Source organism: Solanum stenotomum, chromosome 10, assembly GCF_019186545.1.
Source record: "Solanum stenotomum isolate F172 chromosome 10, ASM1918654v1, whole genome shotgun sequence".
Lineage (NCBI taxonomy): Eukaryota > Viridiplantae > Streptophyta > Magnoliopsida > Solanales > Solanaceae > Solanum > Solanum stenotomum.
In genome coordinates, this window is record NC_064291.1 from 44,959,456 (window position 1) to 44,973,935 (window position 14,480).

Sequence of the window (14,480 nt, forward strand, 5' to 3'; positions counted from 1 at the left end):
TTGATTGTGCATTTGAACATAATTTTTAAATTTTTAAGAATAAAATTTATATATTTGAACATAAGTTTTAAATTTTTAAGAATAAAATTTATATATTCAAAAATTATATAAAAGATATTACAAATTACAATAATTAATATTTTAAAATATTTTTAAAAGGTATATATAAAATTATGATAAAAAAATATTGGATAACTTGTACAAATCTCACTACTTTAATTAGAGTACCTAGATTCACGTTAATTTACAGTATTACGTTTCTTACCATATTTTGAGTCTTATATATATGTATATGACTCTTCCAAATACATGTATCAGAGATACTTCTTTCGTTCCTTTTGGGCCAATAAGGAGTGTTGTTTGACCTGTTAATTCCAGAATAATTAACGTTCTGAGCAAAGTTTAAAAAAAAATGATGAATTCTTTTTTGATTGTTTAGATTGATAACTATTTTGGATAAAATATTTTTAGTATACATGACTACTAAAATGAAACGAAGGGAGTATATGTAAGACATATACATATCAATTAGATATCAATTAGTGTGTCTAATTAAAATATCTAATTGAAAATCATCAATTAATGACTCTATATAATTAAAGGATATAACTGAAAATCATAATTAAGAACGGTATCTCAAATTGAATGAGTTTTTATTTTCACCCTTATTGATCATTTATTTAAAAGCCATGAATTAAAATATTTTTATCTATATACATATAAATTAAAAAGCTTTTGTCTCGCTTGATGTAAATTATAAGTTACGGGCATAAGTTTTGTAGTGTTTTCTTAAAATTTTGTTGTAATATTCAAAAATTGAAGTTACATCTTTTGGACATATTTTCTAGATCTTTATCATTTTTAGAGAAAATATTTTGATAATTAATATAAAATGGTAAAATATATGTGTGATTTTTTGTGTTTTGATTTTTTTTTAAATAATTCATTATGTTCACTTAGCATACAACACGACTTGCTATGTTTTTTATGTTATAATTTATTATGCTATTCATGAATTCATAACTTGTGAATTATTGCTCTCCCAGTCTCCCGTATATGACATAACAAGGTATGCATGTCCTTTTCAATATAGCTTATGCAAGATAAGAAAAATACTCATTCTCACTGATACGAACATATAAATTTATATCACAATTTTGATGTCAGAAATATATTCAAACACTTATTTATTATTTAAAGTGTTAAAAAAAATTAGAAATCAAAATTAAGCATCACACCAAAGTAAAGAATCTAAGCAAATGATTAAATAAGATAAGAATAAATTTAGTGGCGGATTCAGAATTTTATGATAATGGGTGCTTAAATTTTTTAACGTAAAGTTGTTACTAGTTACATAGCATAAACGTGATGCGATATTATTATAAAATTCATTTGCAATATAGTTCTTGAATAAAAATGTTTTATCATAGGAAGTTATAGCGAATCAGGCTTCCTGGATAGTGAGGAAAATTCTGCAGGCAGGGCATTGGCTTGAAGAGAAGGACTTGCAAATTGCAGAAGTCGTGGAGACAGATGAGTTTAGTATCAATGCAATGTATAAGAAGCTGAGGGGTGAATATATCAAGGTTCCCTAGAGGAGAATGACCTGCAACAACCAGGGGAGTCCTAAATGGATCTTTGCACTTCTTGACATTGTCACCTGTTTCTTAGACTTCCAAGATATAGGTGAACCTCCATATTGTGCCGGTACCCTGTGATTGATCTTCTACTATTAATGCATGCACCCCAGTTTGCATCACAAAACACTTGCAGCTCATTTCCCCCTACAGATGACATCAGAATACCTAGACCTGGTGCTGACTTCAAATATCTCACTAATCTGAGTGCAGCCTCCATATGTGAAGCCTTTGGAGAATGCATAAACTGGCTTAAACATTGCACAACAAATGATATATTTGGTCTGGTGGTGGTGAGGTACAACAACCTCCCAATTAACCTTTGATAGCTAGCAGGATCCTTCAACACTTCATCAGGATGTGTAGGTGGTATTTTGTCATCAAATTCCATTGTAGTAAGCTTTTAATTCAATTCCATTGGAGTTGAAACTGGTTTAGCACTTGCTAACCCATGTCTGATATGAGTTCTAAGGCATACTTTCTCTGGTGTATTAAAATTCCAGCATCACTCCTAGCAAATTCCAAACCATGGAAATATCTGAGTTCTCCTAAATGCTTGATCTTAAAAGCATGTTGTAAAACCCCCTTAGTATGTTGAATCATGGCAGAATCATTCCCTGTCAATAATAGATCATCTACATTTATGAGTACTATCATTATCTTGTCTTTCTCCTTTTTGTAAACAAAGAGTAATCTCTTGTACTTTGATGGAACCCTGATTCAACCCAGGTATTTGTAAGCTTGATGTTCCACTGTCTTGAAGCTTGTTTTAGCCCATAAAGTGATTTTAATAATCTGCATGCTTGATTGTTTCCAGAATCCCCACTGAAACCTTCAGGCAGGGTCATATACACCTCTTCATAAAGATCTCCTTGTAAGAAAGCATTGTAAATATCCATTTGATGGATGTACTAATGACTAGCAGCTGCAATAGAAATAACAGACCTTACTGTAGCCATTTTGACCACTGGTGAGAAAGTCTCTTGATAATCAAAGCCCTCATTCTGATTATATCCCTTAGCAACCAATCTTGCCTTGAACCTTTCCACACCACCATCAGCATTATACTTAACTTTGTAAACCCATCTACAACCAATGACCTTCTTGTTCTTTGGCAAGTCTGCTAGATCCCAAGTCTTATTATCTTCTCAGGTTTTATTTCATTCTACATTGCTTCCACCAATCTAACATCCTGAGCAGCTTCAACATAAGTAGCAGGCTCAGTTTCAACTGAGAATTTGGAAGCAAAACTTTGATATTTCTCAAATAAGCCAGTGTAATCCAGGACTGAAGCTATGGAGTAGAGACACCTGCTAGTCCCATTTTTAGTAAGGTAGTCCTTATGCCAGATTTGAGGTTTGGAACTCTTAGCAGACCTTCGTAGTGGATGTGGAGGATCAACATGATCAAAAGGCAATGATGAAGGAAGATTTTGTTGTGAGAGAGTATTGTCTGAACAAGTAAGTGGTACATTGGTCATGAGAGGTGGTACCACAGTGACCAGATCATTATAGTTGAACAAGTCTAAAATGGGAACTGGATTTTGTGAAGTAGTATGACAGGTTTTGAAGGGAATCACAGACTCTAAGAAAACCACACCTCTATTGACAAAGAAAGTCTTGTTTTCCAAGTTATACAACTTGTACCCCTTTTGAGTGGATCCATAGCCCACTAAAACAGACCTTAGAGCCCTAAGACCAAACTTGTCTTGCTTAGTGAGACCAGTAGCAAAACACAAACAACCTATGACTCTTAGATGATCAAGAGAAGGAGGCTTGTTGTACAGTTTCTCAAAAGGTGATGCACCATTTAGGACAGTAGAGGGTATTCGATTCAGAATGTAAACAAAAACTTGAATACACAAACCCCAAAACCTATTTGGGAAACCAGCCTGAAATTTGATAATCGTTGTTGTCTCTAAGATGTGCCTATGTTTTCTTTCCACTACACCATTTTGCTGAGGTGTATATGGACAAGAGCTCTCATGTATAACACCATGCAACTTGAAAAGTTCATTACAATTGGAGTTGAAGAATTTAGATCCATTATCTGATCTTACTTTCTGAATTTTTGAACCAAACTGAGTGTTAATTTCAGTAAAGAAATGCTTTAGCAGACTAATAACATCTGATTTGAGTCTCATTAAAAAAGTCCATGTCTACCTCGAATAGTCATCAACAATAGTAAGAAAATATCTCATACCATCAAAAGTTTCAACTTTATATGGTCCCCAAACATCTAAGTGAATCAATTAAAAACTACTTGTGGATCTACTAGTATGTGAGGAAAAGGCAGCATGGTCTGTCTAGCAAGAGGACAGACCTCACAGTTTTGTAAAGTAACCTTACTACCAAACTTATGAAAATTAGGAATCTTCCTAAGTACACTCATAGGTACATGACATAGTCTCTGATGCCAAACAGTGGCTTTATCATCAGCACCCTATGTTGCTGTCAAGCATTTCTGAGGTACAGAAGTCTCATCTGCTGCTTGTGTACTTAGTATGTATAGACCATCTCTTTCCTTACCAGTCACCCTCACCTTCCCAGATGAGAGATCCTCCTCCTATATGACAATCTCCAATGTGAGATACCTTTGTAGAGTCACCTATGGGCAACTGAACATGACCTGCCATGTTGGCAACATCATTTGCATCTCCAATTGCTGTTTGATCTAGCATTTGAAAAAGATTTTGATGTTGTTCTGATGTTATCATGGGCATGGGCAACAATCCAGACCCTGAAGCTTAATGAGAAGAGGTCATATGATGTTGTTGATTATTATGATAGGAAGCATATAGAGTTTGATAAGAACCAGGTGGAGCTTCATAGATTGAATTCCTAGCAACAATTGCATCTCTCTTGCCTTTGAAATCAGGGGGATATCTAATAAGTCTAAAACAATTAAGCTTCAGGTGACCACTTTTGTGACAAAAGTCACATTTCAACAGCTTGTGACAATTACTTCTCATATGACCATTCATGTGACAATAATCACAAAAAACATTAGGATTGTAGGGCTTCTTGCTCCTAGAATCAATAACACCTGGTCTCGAAGTATTCATTGCAATAGGAATCAAGTTTTCAGTCAACTAGTTTCTGACTTTCATCTTGATTTATCATGGCATAAACCTGATTGATGGTAGGAATTTGATGCATCAATAAAATCTGACTACGAGCCTGACTATAACTATCATTGAGTCCCATAAGAAACTGCAACATCCACTGGTATTGTAGGTGTTCAAAAAACTCTCTAGATTTAGGACAATTACAGGCATGTGGTGGCATAATACAATCATATTCATCCCAGAGGTCCTTAAGCCTTGAGTAATATACAGATACAAAAGACACACCTTGAACGAGTGTGAAAATCTCTTTATGCAGCTGAAACACACAAGAACTGTTGATTTTATTGAACCTCTCCTTGAGATCTGCCCAAATAAATTGTGTATCTGAACAGAAAAGAACTCCACTGTGTAAATCTTTACTCACATTACACAAAAATCCATGAAACAATAATGGCATTGCAACGATCCCACAATTGAGCTAAATTCCCTGAAAACTGATCACTCTTCACTGTTCCATCGATAAAACCCACTTTGTTCTTTCCAAGCAGAGCTAATTGCATAGCTTTGCTCCACATAGTATAGTTATCAGTTCTAGTAAACATGATACCCACATTGAGTGAACCTGGTGCATCAGACGGATGCAAATATAGAGGATGAAGATGCTCAATGATCGTGGATGCCATTGATGACCCTGAGAGATCTCCTGCTGGAACTCCAGTGGTGACTCAGACATCAGCAGAAGAAGGCCCTTTTGACCTTTCACCTAGACTGTGCCGGAAAGGTCCAATGTCAATTCCAAAAAATGAAAAGCTTCAAAAGGTGTCTTGGTACAGATAATCTGCATCTTTAACGGACATTGATTAGATCATGAGTGTGCACAACAAAATACTATAGCTCTTTTCCTATGTTTGGTGGTTTCCAATATTATTAGCTCAGAAAATAATGTAGAATGGAAGTAATCGAAGATTAAGAGCTTGTTTGGCCATAAATATATATGGAATTTTTTTTTTAGAATTAGTGTTTGACCATATATATATTTATCGTTACTTAACAAATATATTTGACAAACATCTCAAGTTCTAGAAAAAGAAAATAGAATTTGGCCTAAATTCTAGTATTTGGGAATTTTAAATTTTTAAAATTGCTAATATTCTATAAAAATACCCAACATTTATAGTTTTGGACTAAATTTCATTCCTAGTTTGTTGTAAAATAATTTATACCGTTATATACATATTTTATACAATTTTATCCGAGGTCATTCTTTGAAGTCACTTCCAATTACAAGTAATAATAGTAGTTTTCGGTATACAATCAGTGGTATTTTTCTTTTGTTTTCTTCCTCTTTTTTCAAATTCATATTAATTATGTTTGTTGCCATGACGTTTCACAAAACATTTTAATTAAAATGATAATACAAACTTACCGATATTTTCAATAATTTTTAGAATTTATGAGTATTTATAATTTAAAAAGTCAGATATTTCTTTCAAAATCTATGGTCATGAAACTTTATCCAGAACTTCAGCCAAATATAACTTACCAAAAACTATTAGGAAATTTAAGGCCAAAGATACATATAATTACCTCATCACTATAAGTAAGGTAAGGTCCAAGTCTTCTGATTTGTATTTTTATGTTTGTGGTTTAGTACTTTTATGATTAAAAAAAAATTAATCGTAGTCAGTAGTCACCCCGCCTAATCAGGGGCAGATTTAGAAGTGGGACAGAGAGATGATGTTATTATATGATAGTCAATCTAAAAATTTCAAATACAAATTTAATACACACTGATGAAGAGCATCTGCTTCTAAAAAATTACAAATACATTATGATAAATTGCGCCTTCAATATGTAGGGAAAAAAAAAATTCAACTATCAGTTTCCTCCATCATTTTTGTCCTTGTTATCAGCATACTTTTGAAGATTTTCACCATGCAATTTGCCATACCTAAACTCATCAAAAATTTCAACTCCCATATTTATGTAAAAATCATATGACTTCTTATTCCAAACTGCTACTATTCCCTCTACCGAAACGAACCCATTGTTGGCAGCAATGGATGCAACTGTCCCAAACAACAAACTCCCCATTCCCAACTTTCTATAACTCTCTCTGAAGTAAAGACTCTCAAAATAAAATCCAGGCTCGTCATAAAAACATGAATAATTCGCGTAAAAGAAAGCATATCCCGCTATGTAAACATCACTCTTGTCATCATATTTTGATCGGAACTCCTCAACTTGTCCTTCCACTACAGGGAATTTAAGGTCGAACGTTGTAAGGACGGGCTTGAACCCTTCGTCTGTGGTATTTTTAGGTTCGTTAAAAGGTGTTGGAGAGACTTCGAGTAGAAGTACAGATGGCCCGTAGAAAAGTGGAAGAGGGTTTTCTTTAAAGAGCAAGTTAGCTAAGGAGGACTCGGTAGCTTTGTATAAATGAGTGTTGTTATGGTATGCATGGATTTGGTAAAATAATTGGTATATATGAGACAGATCGGATTTCGTAGCGAGACGAAGTCTTGTGTATATCTTTCCGGTGATGGTAACGTTGTTGTTTTCCGATGATGCATCGTCGGTGGTTATTGTTTCAGATAGAGATGAAGCCATGGTAATGAGGCAAGCTTGAAGAGCTAGGTAAAAAAAAGAGCGTAGGAAATATTGAAAGGACTATGAAGAAGGTTTTGTAATTAATGGGATATTGTTAGAAAAGAGTTTAGGATATATAATGGTTATTTTATAGTGGAGTAGTGGTCTTTTTTATTATTTTATAAAACTTATTTAGTTAGTGGGGTTGGTGGAGGAAACTCAAGTGTGCATTCTAGTTGTCATTATTTGGGGTTGCTAATGACTCTATATCCTAAAATAAGATAATACTAATAATGCAAATACGTTAAGATATGATGATAAAAAGTTTGTGAGTAGGTGATGAAAGGGAAGTCTCAACTTTGGATACTTTCCACTAAAATTTTTTGTCTAACTATTCTGGATTTTTGTTTGTACAGAAAATATTTACTACAACAACTATTACGCTTCATTTCAATTATTGAACAAATCAGGTTGGTTATATAACTATTTATATTCTTTATTTTTTATTAAAAAAATAAAAAATTAATGACGCATAAATTTATAATGGAACAAAATAATTCGTCGCAAATCCTATTTAGTGTAACAAATTATATATAAAAAAGTTATGTTCCGAGTCATTTGACAAATATTAGTTGACACCACTAATAATATTGCCATGTGATCGTTCTCCATTGGGGGTAATACCTAATTAAGGATTGAGTGTAGCTAGGGGTGTACAAAATCGAACCGAAAATCGAACTAAATCGCAAATCGAATCAATCCGGAAAAAAAACTCGATTAGTGGTTTGGTTTGACTTGGTTTGGTTTTGAAAAAAAAAAACCCGATTATATTTGGGTTGGTTTGGTTTTAACTAAAAAATCCAACCCGAGACCAAACCAACCCGACATTATATATATAATTTTAAAATTTTATTTTATACATAAAAATATTTACTTTGATATAATTTTTATTTTTCATAGTTTTTATCTTTTAATATATTATTTCAAGTTTGAAACTTAGAATTATGAATGGACCAATAAAGATTATAGTCCACAGATGTTGGTAATTATAATAAAGCTTAAATCAAAATCAAATTAATATTAATGCAAAAAGAAAATCAATTCAACACTAAGAATGACAATAATATTGAATAGTTGTTCTTTAGTTTTACATTGGTTTAGAAAATTAAAATACATAATCTAATTTTAATTTCCTTTAATATTTAGTCATGTAACTAATACTTATTGAACTTGATTTTAGCATGATTTAGTACTTTTAAATTATGATCATTTTCATTATGACTTGTTAATTTGCAATATTTGTTTTACGCGATTTCATTATTATTATTTTTGTTAGATATTTTAGTGTCATTATACATATCATAGTGTTATATTTTTAAGAAACATCTTAGATAGTTGTATTTTGGTAGGACTAAAGAAATATTTGAAGTACTAGTAAATTATATGTTTGTATGAATACTTTACCGGAAAAACCCGAAACAACCCGAAAAACCGAAAAAATCCGGAAAAATCCAAAAAAAAAACCGAGGTTGAAAAACCCAAGTTTTATTGGTTTGATTTGGTTTATAAATTTAAAAATCCGACACAAATGATTTGATTTGATATTTGAAAAATCCGAACCAACCCGACCATGTACACCCCTAAGTGTAGCTTTTGATTGATGCCTTATCTTTGTAACATATAATAAATACTCCTAGCAACACTGGACTCAGCTCTCATCTACATCTTCGAAGTTTAAAAGCTTCTTCCGACTTTATAATCATCTAATTTAGTATTATTATCTCGCTTTTATTTATAAAAAAAACTTAGGCTCTTCATTTTAAAAAGAATGAATTAGTTTGATTTGACATGGAGTTTAATAAAATAAATAAGATTTTCCAATTTTATAGTTCTAAATTAAAGTTATGTCAAATGTATCAAAATGTTGTTTAATCTTGTAACCTTAAACATGTTACGTAAAAAATTGAAATTAAAATATTGCCAAAAAAAAAAGAAAAAGGGTCTTTTTTTTTTAAACAGACAAAAAAGAAAAGTAATAACCAAATCTTATGAATTAAACTAAGACGATGTGTTATCTTGACCACATATAAATTCAATCGTACTGATTTTTCGATCATCTATAGTATATAGTGGGTGTACTCCACTATCTAAATTGAGACTAAAAAGTTTCACCAACTCCTTTTTGACTTTTTATTTGAGCTTGAAAATGCTTTAAGAAAACAAAAACAATAGGACAATGCAAAATATGACTTTTTATTTGAGCTTGAAAATGCTTTAAGTAAAAAAAAACAATAGGACCACGCAAAATATGAAAATATCGTACAACTAGTAACTTCAAAGAAGAAACCGATAATTCTTCCAAAATTTAATATGTTGAGGCATGAAAGCCAAATGAAGTCGTTAAAATTGACAATATAATGTTTACCAAGATGCATGAAAAATCTCAATAAGAACAATATATGTATGAGAAACCCTCATTTATATATGTCCAAAAATATTTTTATATGGTCCACTTAATTATGAGTTAGCCACCAACGGCAAATAAATTAAAAGTGAATTTTCTTCTTCCATGTGACAATTGTACTGAAGAACGGTGATAGTTTTTACAATGAATGAGACACAATTAACGAAGCATGTGAGGCTCACCTATGTTTGATAAGTGGTGTTGTGGTTCATAAATAATTTTGCTTTTCATTTTTTTTTTTCCTTTCATCATTTCTACTTTATTAGTACTAGTCTTTTTCACATTTCTCCCTTTTATATTTTCTTCTAAAAAAAAGTGTCAAATTCTTCTCAAATCAACATGCTATTGAGATAATTTAAAATTTATAAAAATTTAATGTTTTATAAAAGATAGAGCAGAAATTATGAAATTAGTAATCAAGTCAAATATATTATTTTAAAAATTTATTTACGAAGGAAATATCAAAATAATGGAGAATTTTTTTTTTCCTTGGGATCATTTTTAAATCTCTTTATAATAATTTTTCTTTTATCTCATTATAAGTTACTTCTCTATTCTTATTAATTATTTAAATATTTGTATTTTATTTATATTTTAGTAATCACTATTATAAAGAGATAAAAAAAAAGGAGATATTTATCAATTTCTTAATAATGAGATAAAAGAAAAACTATTTTTTTTAATCAAAAGAAAAACTATTATATATAAAGAGATAAGAAAAATGGTTTCAGAGAAAAAATATTTCTCCATTATTTTGAAATTTCCTTCGTTTATATATATAACTTGATTATTAGTTTTATATGTTTTGTAACGTTAATTTTTTTTGTGATAATTAAATTATCAGAAAAAATAAAAGTCAATTTAAACTTTGTTGTTTTTTAATTATCTTAGTATTAATAAATTAAAAATGATAAAAGAGGAAAAAAGTTTAGAAAGCAAAAATAATTATGAGACCACCACAAAATTTTTAAAGAATGGCTTTAGCAAGATGTTGATGGAGTCCACTCTGTCGTGTTTGTGAAGCTGCGTACTGTCTTTCGATGCAAAACAATATAGCACACCATAAATTATAAAATTTAAAAAAAAAAAGATATATAAAATGCACATTTGAGTTGATCTCCACCAACCAAATAATCATCATTCATCACATTTGTATTTGAAAATTTTAAATTGATTATTACATTAACATAATATCTATGATTCATTTAATTTTATGTGGCACAATAATTATTTGGGAAATCGCCAAAGAAAGAGTTATAGTATATTTTGTTAAAACCTATTGAAAATTTGTTAGGAATATTGATGGGGTAATTCACACAAATGTCTCTATTTTGTGGTGATGTTTATTTTTTGTCTTTTCAGATTTGTTGTACGTTTCTAATTTTTATTATATTTTTCAACAATTTAAATAATAAATAAATGATTTAATGTATCTCTTAACACTCAATAATTACATATCGAGTGAAATTCATAAGTGGAATCCGTAGAGGATAGAATATACGTAGATCTTATCATTATTTCGTGAAGATAGAGAGACTGTTTTCAAATATTGTAACACTCAACTAACAAATATTATTTTTGTAGTATAAGTTTGTGTGTTCATATTATTGGTGTCAAATGATGAGTCTCTTTCTTATCTTGCACGCATAAGTTAATATTTTGTAAAATACATATCAATTTATGTCATACTGAGGGTAATTTATGACATAAAAATTGTCACGATTCAAACCGAGTCATGAGTGGCACCCACACTTAACCTCCTAAGTAGGCGAACCAATGAATTCAACCCCAATTTATATTTATCATTCAACTTACAAAATACTAACCATAATGCGGAAGTTTAAATCTTATTAGTGTAAGAAACACAAATTCATTAAAGTCTATTATATGTCATTCCCAAAACCTGAAAGTCATCACATCAAGAACATCTAATCTTCAAATACTAAGTCTAAGAGTATTCAAGACACCAAAATAAATGAATAAAATAGTTTATGTCCGAAAATTAAGGACATCATGCCATGACCAAGAGAATCCAACACGAGCTTGAATGAATAGCTCACCCTGAACCTGATATGCTGGAGATTGGCTAGAGCTGAGGGCAAGTCGAAGTCGTTGGTACACTCGCTGCACTCCACAAAAGAAAAACACAAGTAGGGCTCAGTACAGGACAATATGTACTGACTAGATATCATCGGCCGACTCAAAATAGTACTCCGTCTGTTTAAAAAAGAATGACCCTATTTCCTTTTTAGTCTGTTTAAAAAAGAATGACCCCTTTTTTTTTTGGCAACACTTTAACTTCAATTTTCCACGTGGCATGTTTATGACCACAAGATTAAAGGGCATTTTGATACATTTGACAGAACTTTAATTTAGAGCCACAAGATTAAAAGATCTTCTTTCTTTTCTTAAACTCTGTTCCAAGTCAAACTATGTCATCCTTTTTTAAACGGAAGGAGTAACTAATATGCATAAAGTAATAGTGTAAAATCAACTACAGCACTTAGCAGGTGATAAACAACAAACAACATGAACAAGTGACAACTGAAGCAAGTACGTAATCAATCACAATATCAAGCACACACATGAGGACTCATGCCTCCACACCACGCTTGTTTGGGAAATGAGTTCTTTGAGATTGAGTACATTCAGTTAATTCAATATGTTTTCCTCTTTAATGTTATCGTGTAGGAACGTGACACCCCGATTCAATAATACGGTGTGGGAACGTGACACCCCGATCCCATAATACCATGCCGGAACATGACACCCGATCCAATAATATCGTTAATTTATCATTTCTTATCACCAGTTTTCACTTCATTAACAATAGTTTATCAATCCTTCTTTATTCAAGGCATCACTTCGATAGAGAGGGTTCAAGATTATAATTTCATGGTCTCAGGATTTCAGACCAATCACAAACCACACAATCAAGCCACACAACCACACAATATGGTACATAGAGAACTTCACAATATCACTCAATGCATATCAATCACTATTAAGAGTCTATCAAATAGAATAAACCATAACCTACCTTCACCGGAGAACCGAAGTCAAGCAAGCTACTTCCAATGCTTTTCCTTTCCTCAATGCTTCTGAACCTTTCCAATCTATCAATTATATATGCATAATTTGTAAGTTAACGAGTCTATAAACACTCATATTATTCTATGTCTAGCCTAGACTCAAAAACTCTCCTAATTTTATAACCAGTTTCCTAAAGTTCAAACCTGAGGGTAAGTCCTCCAATTAGCATAACTTTAATCCCAAACTTTCCAATCAAGAATCACGTGAATGCAAAAGTAATTTGCAACTTAACTCTATCAATTAATGTATACATATATGCTCGTAATCCTCAATTTCAGTGTCACCTATTATTTAATGATAATCTCTCTTCCACTAATTAATACTCCCTCCGTTTCAAAAAGATTGGTCTGGTTTGACTTGGCACAAAGTTTAAGAAATTAAAGAAGACTTTTGAATCTTGTGGTCCTAAATTAAAGTTATGTCAAATGTACAAAATTGCCCTTAATCTTGTGGTTTTAAACATGCCACGTGGAAAGCAAAAAGTAAAATGTTACCAAAAAAGGAAAGAGGTCATTTTTTTGAAACTGACTAAAAAGGAAAGGAGGTCATTCTTTGTGAAACGGAGTATGGGTGTGCATTCGGTTTTTCGATTCGGTTTTGTGTTATTCGGTTTGGGTTTTTCGGTTTTCGATTTTGAAAAAGTATAACCCAATCCGAACCAAAAAAAATTGGTTTGGTTCGGTTTTTCTCTTTTCGGTTTGGTTTTTTTCGGTTTGGCTATTCGGTTATAACTTATTTCATAACTAATTAATAACATAATCAAAGTTATATTTGCATGCTTAAAAAATAAAAATTCCATATAAGGAAAAGTAATAATATTGAATCTCTTAAATATCATTTCCATTATAATCACGAGTAAAACATTAAAACACAATACTATCAATAATTTCAATGAAATTAACTCTAAACTCTAAAGTATTATCACTAAACACAAATCGCATCGAGGTTGAACCAGCAATTCAACTCATGTCTTCAATTAAGATCAATTAAACCTGAAATATGATGAAAAAACTTTTTAGAAAGAAGTAGATAAAAATTTCAAAAGCAAATAGCACACAAATAAAATAAAGCAAGAAAAAAGAGCAAACTGCAAAAGTAAAAAAGTTGACTAGCGCCGCTAATTCTAGTTCAGCTAATTTTTTTTTCATGAAAGTGCAAGTAATATGTGATATTTATAGTTACAATGTAAAACCTAATGCCTAAAATTTAGTGAAATAGGATGACAGTAATTTGTTATGGGCCTAAATATTACGGTAATTCTGAATTACTAGTACTCTACGGCCTACATAGTAAACCTAAATATTATATGTGTAATTATTAATCTATATATATATATATATATATATATATATATATATAATTCGGTTTTTTTCGGTTTTCATTTTTCTAAATCCGAAACCAAACCAAAAAACCAAACAAAGTAACTTATAAATCCAAAACCAAACCAAAAATCCAAAAAACCAATTCAAATTACAATTCGGTTTGATTTGATTTGATTTTTCGGTTTAATCCAAATAGTGCACACCCCTAAAACGGAGGGAGTAACAATTTTTACGGATCATATCCTTTTCTATTGGCACTGGCAGTATATACTACCTTATCTACCGAACATCTCTAAATGCTTTTTATC

The 14,480-nt window shown here is 31.3% G+C and overlaps 2 protein-coding genes across 2 annotated transcripts; both read right to left on the reverse strand.

The window, feature by feature from the left end:
- Positions 1-1,656: 1,656 nt before the first annotated feature.
- LOC125843038 (uncharacterized mitochondrial protein AtMg00240-like) lies at positions 1,657-2,028 on the reverse strand. The gene has a single exon (XM_049522285.1). The coding sequence runs from the start codon at positions 2,026-2,028 to the stop codon at positions 1,657-1,659; it is 372 nt and encodes a 123-aa protein (XP_049378242.1).
- Positions 2,029-6,574: 4,546 nt separating this feature from the next.
- Positions 6,575-7,404, reverse strand: LOC125842204 (tyramine N-feruloyltransferase 4/11-like). The gene has a single exon (XM_049521447.1). It carries the CDS (start codon positions 7,312-7,314, stop codon positions 6,583-6,585), a length of 732 nt encoding a protein of 243 aa, XP_049377404.1. The 5' UTR covers positions 7,315-7,404; the 3' UTR covers positions 6,575-6,582.
- Positions 7,405-14,480: the final 7,076 nt, after the last annotated feature.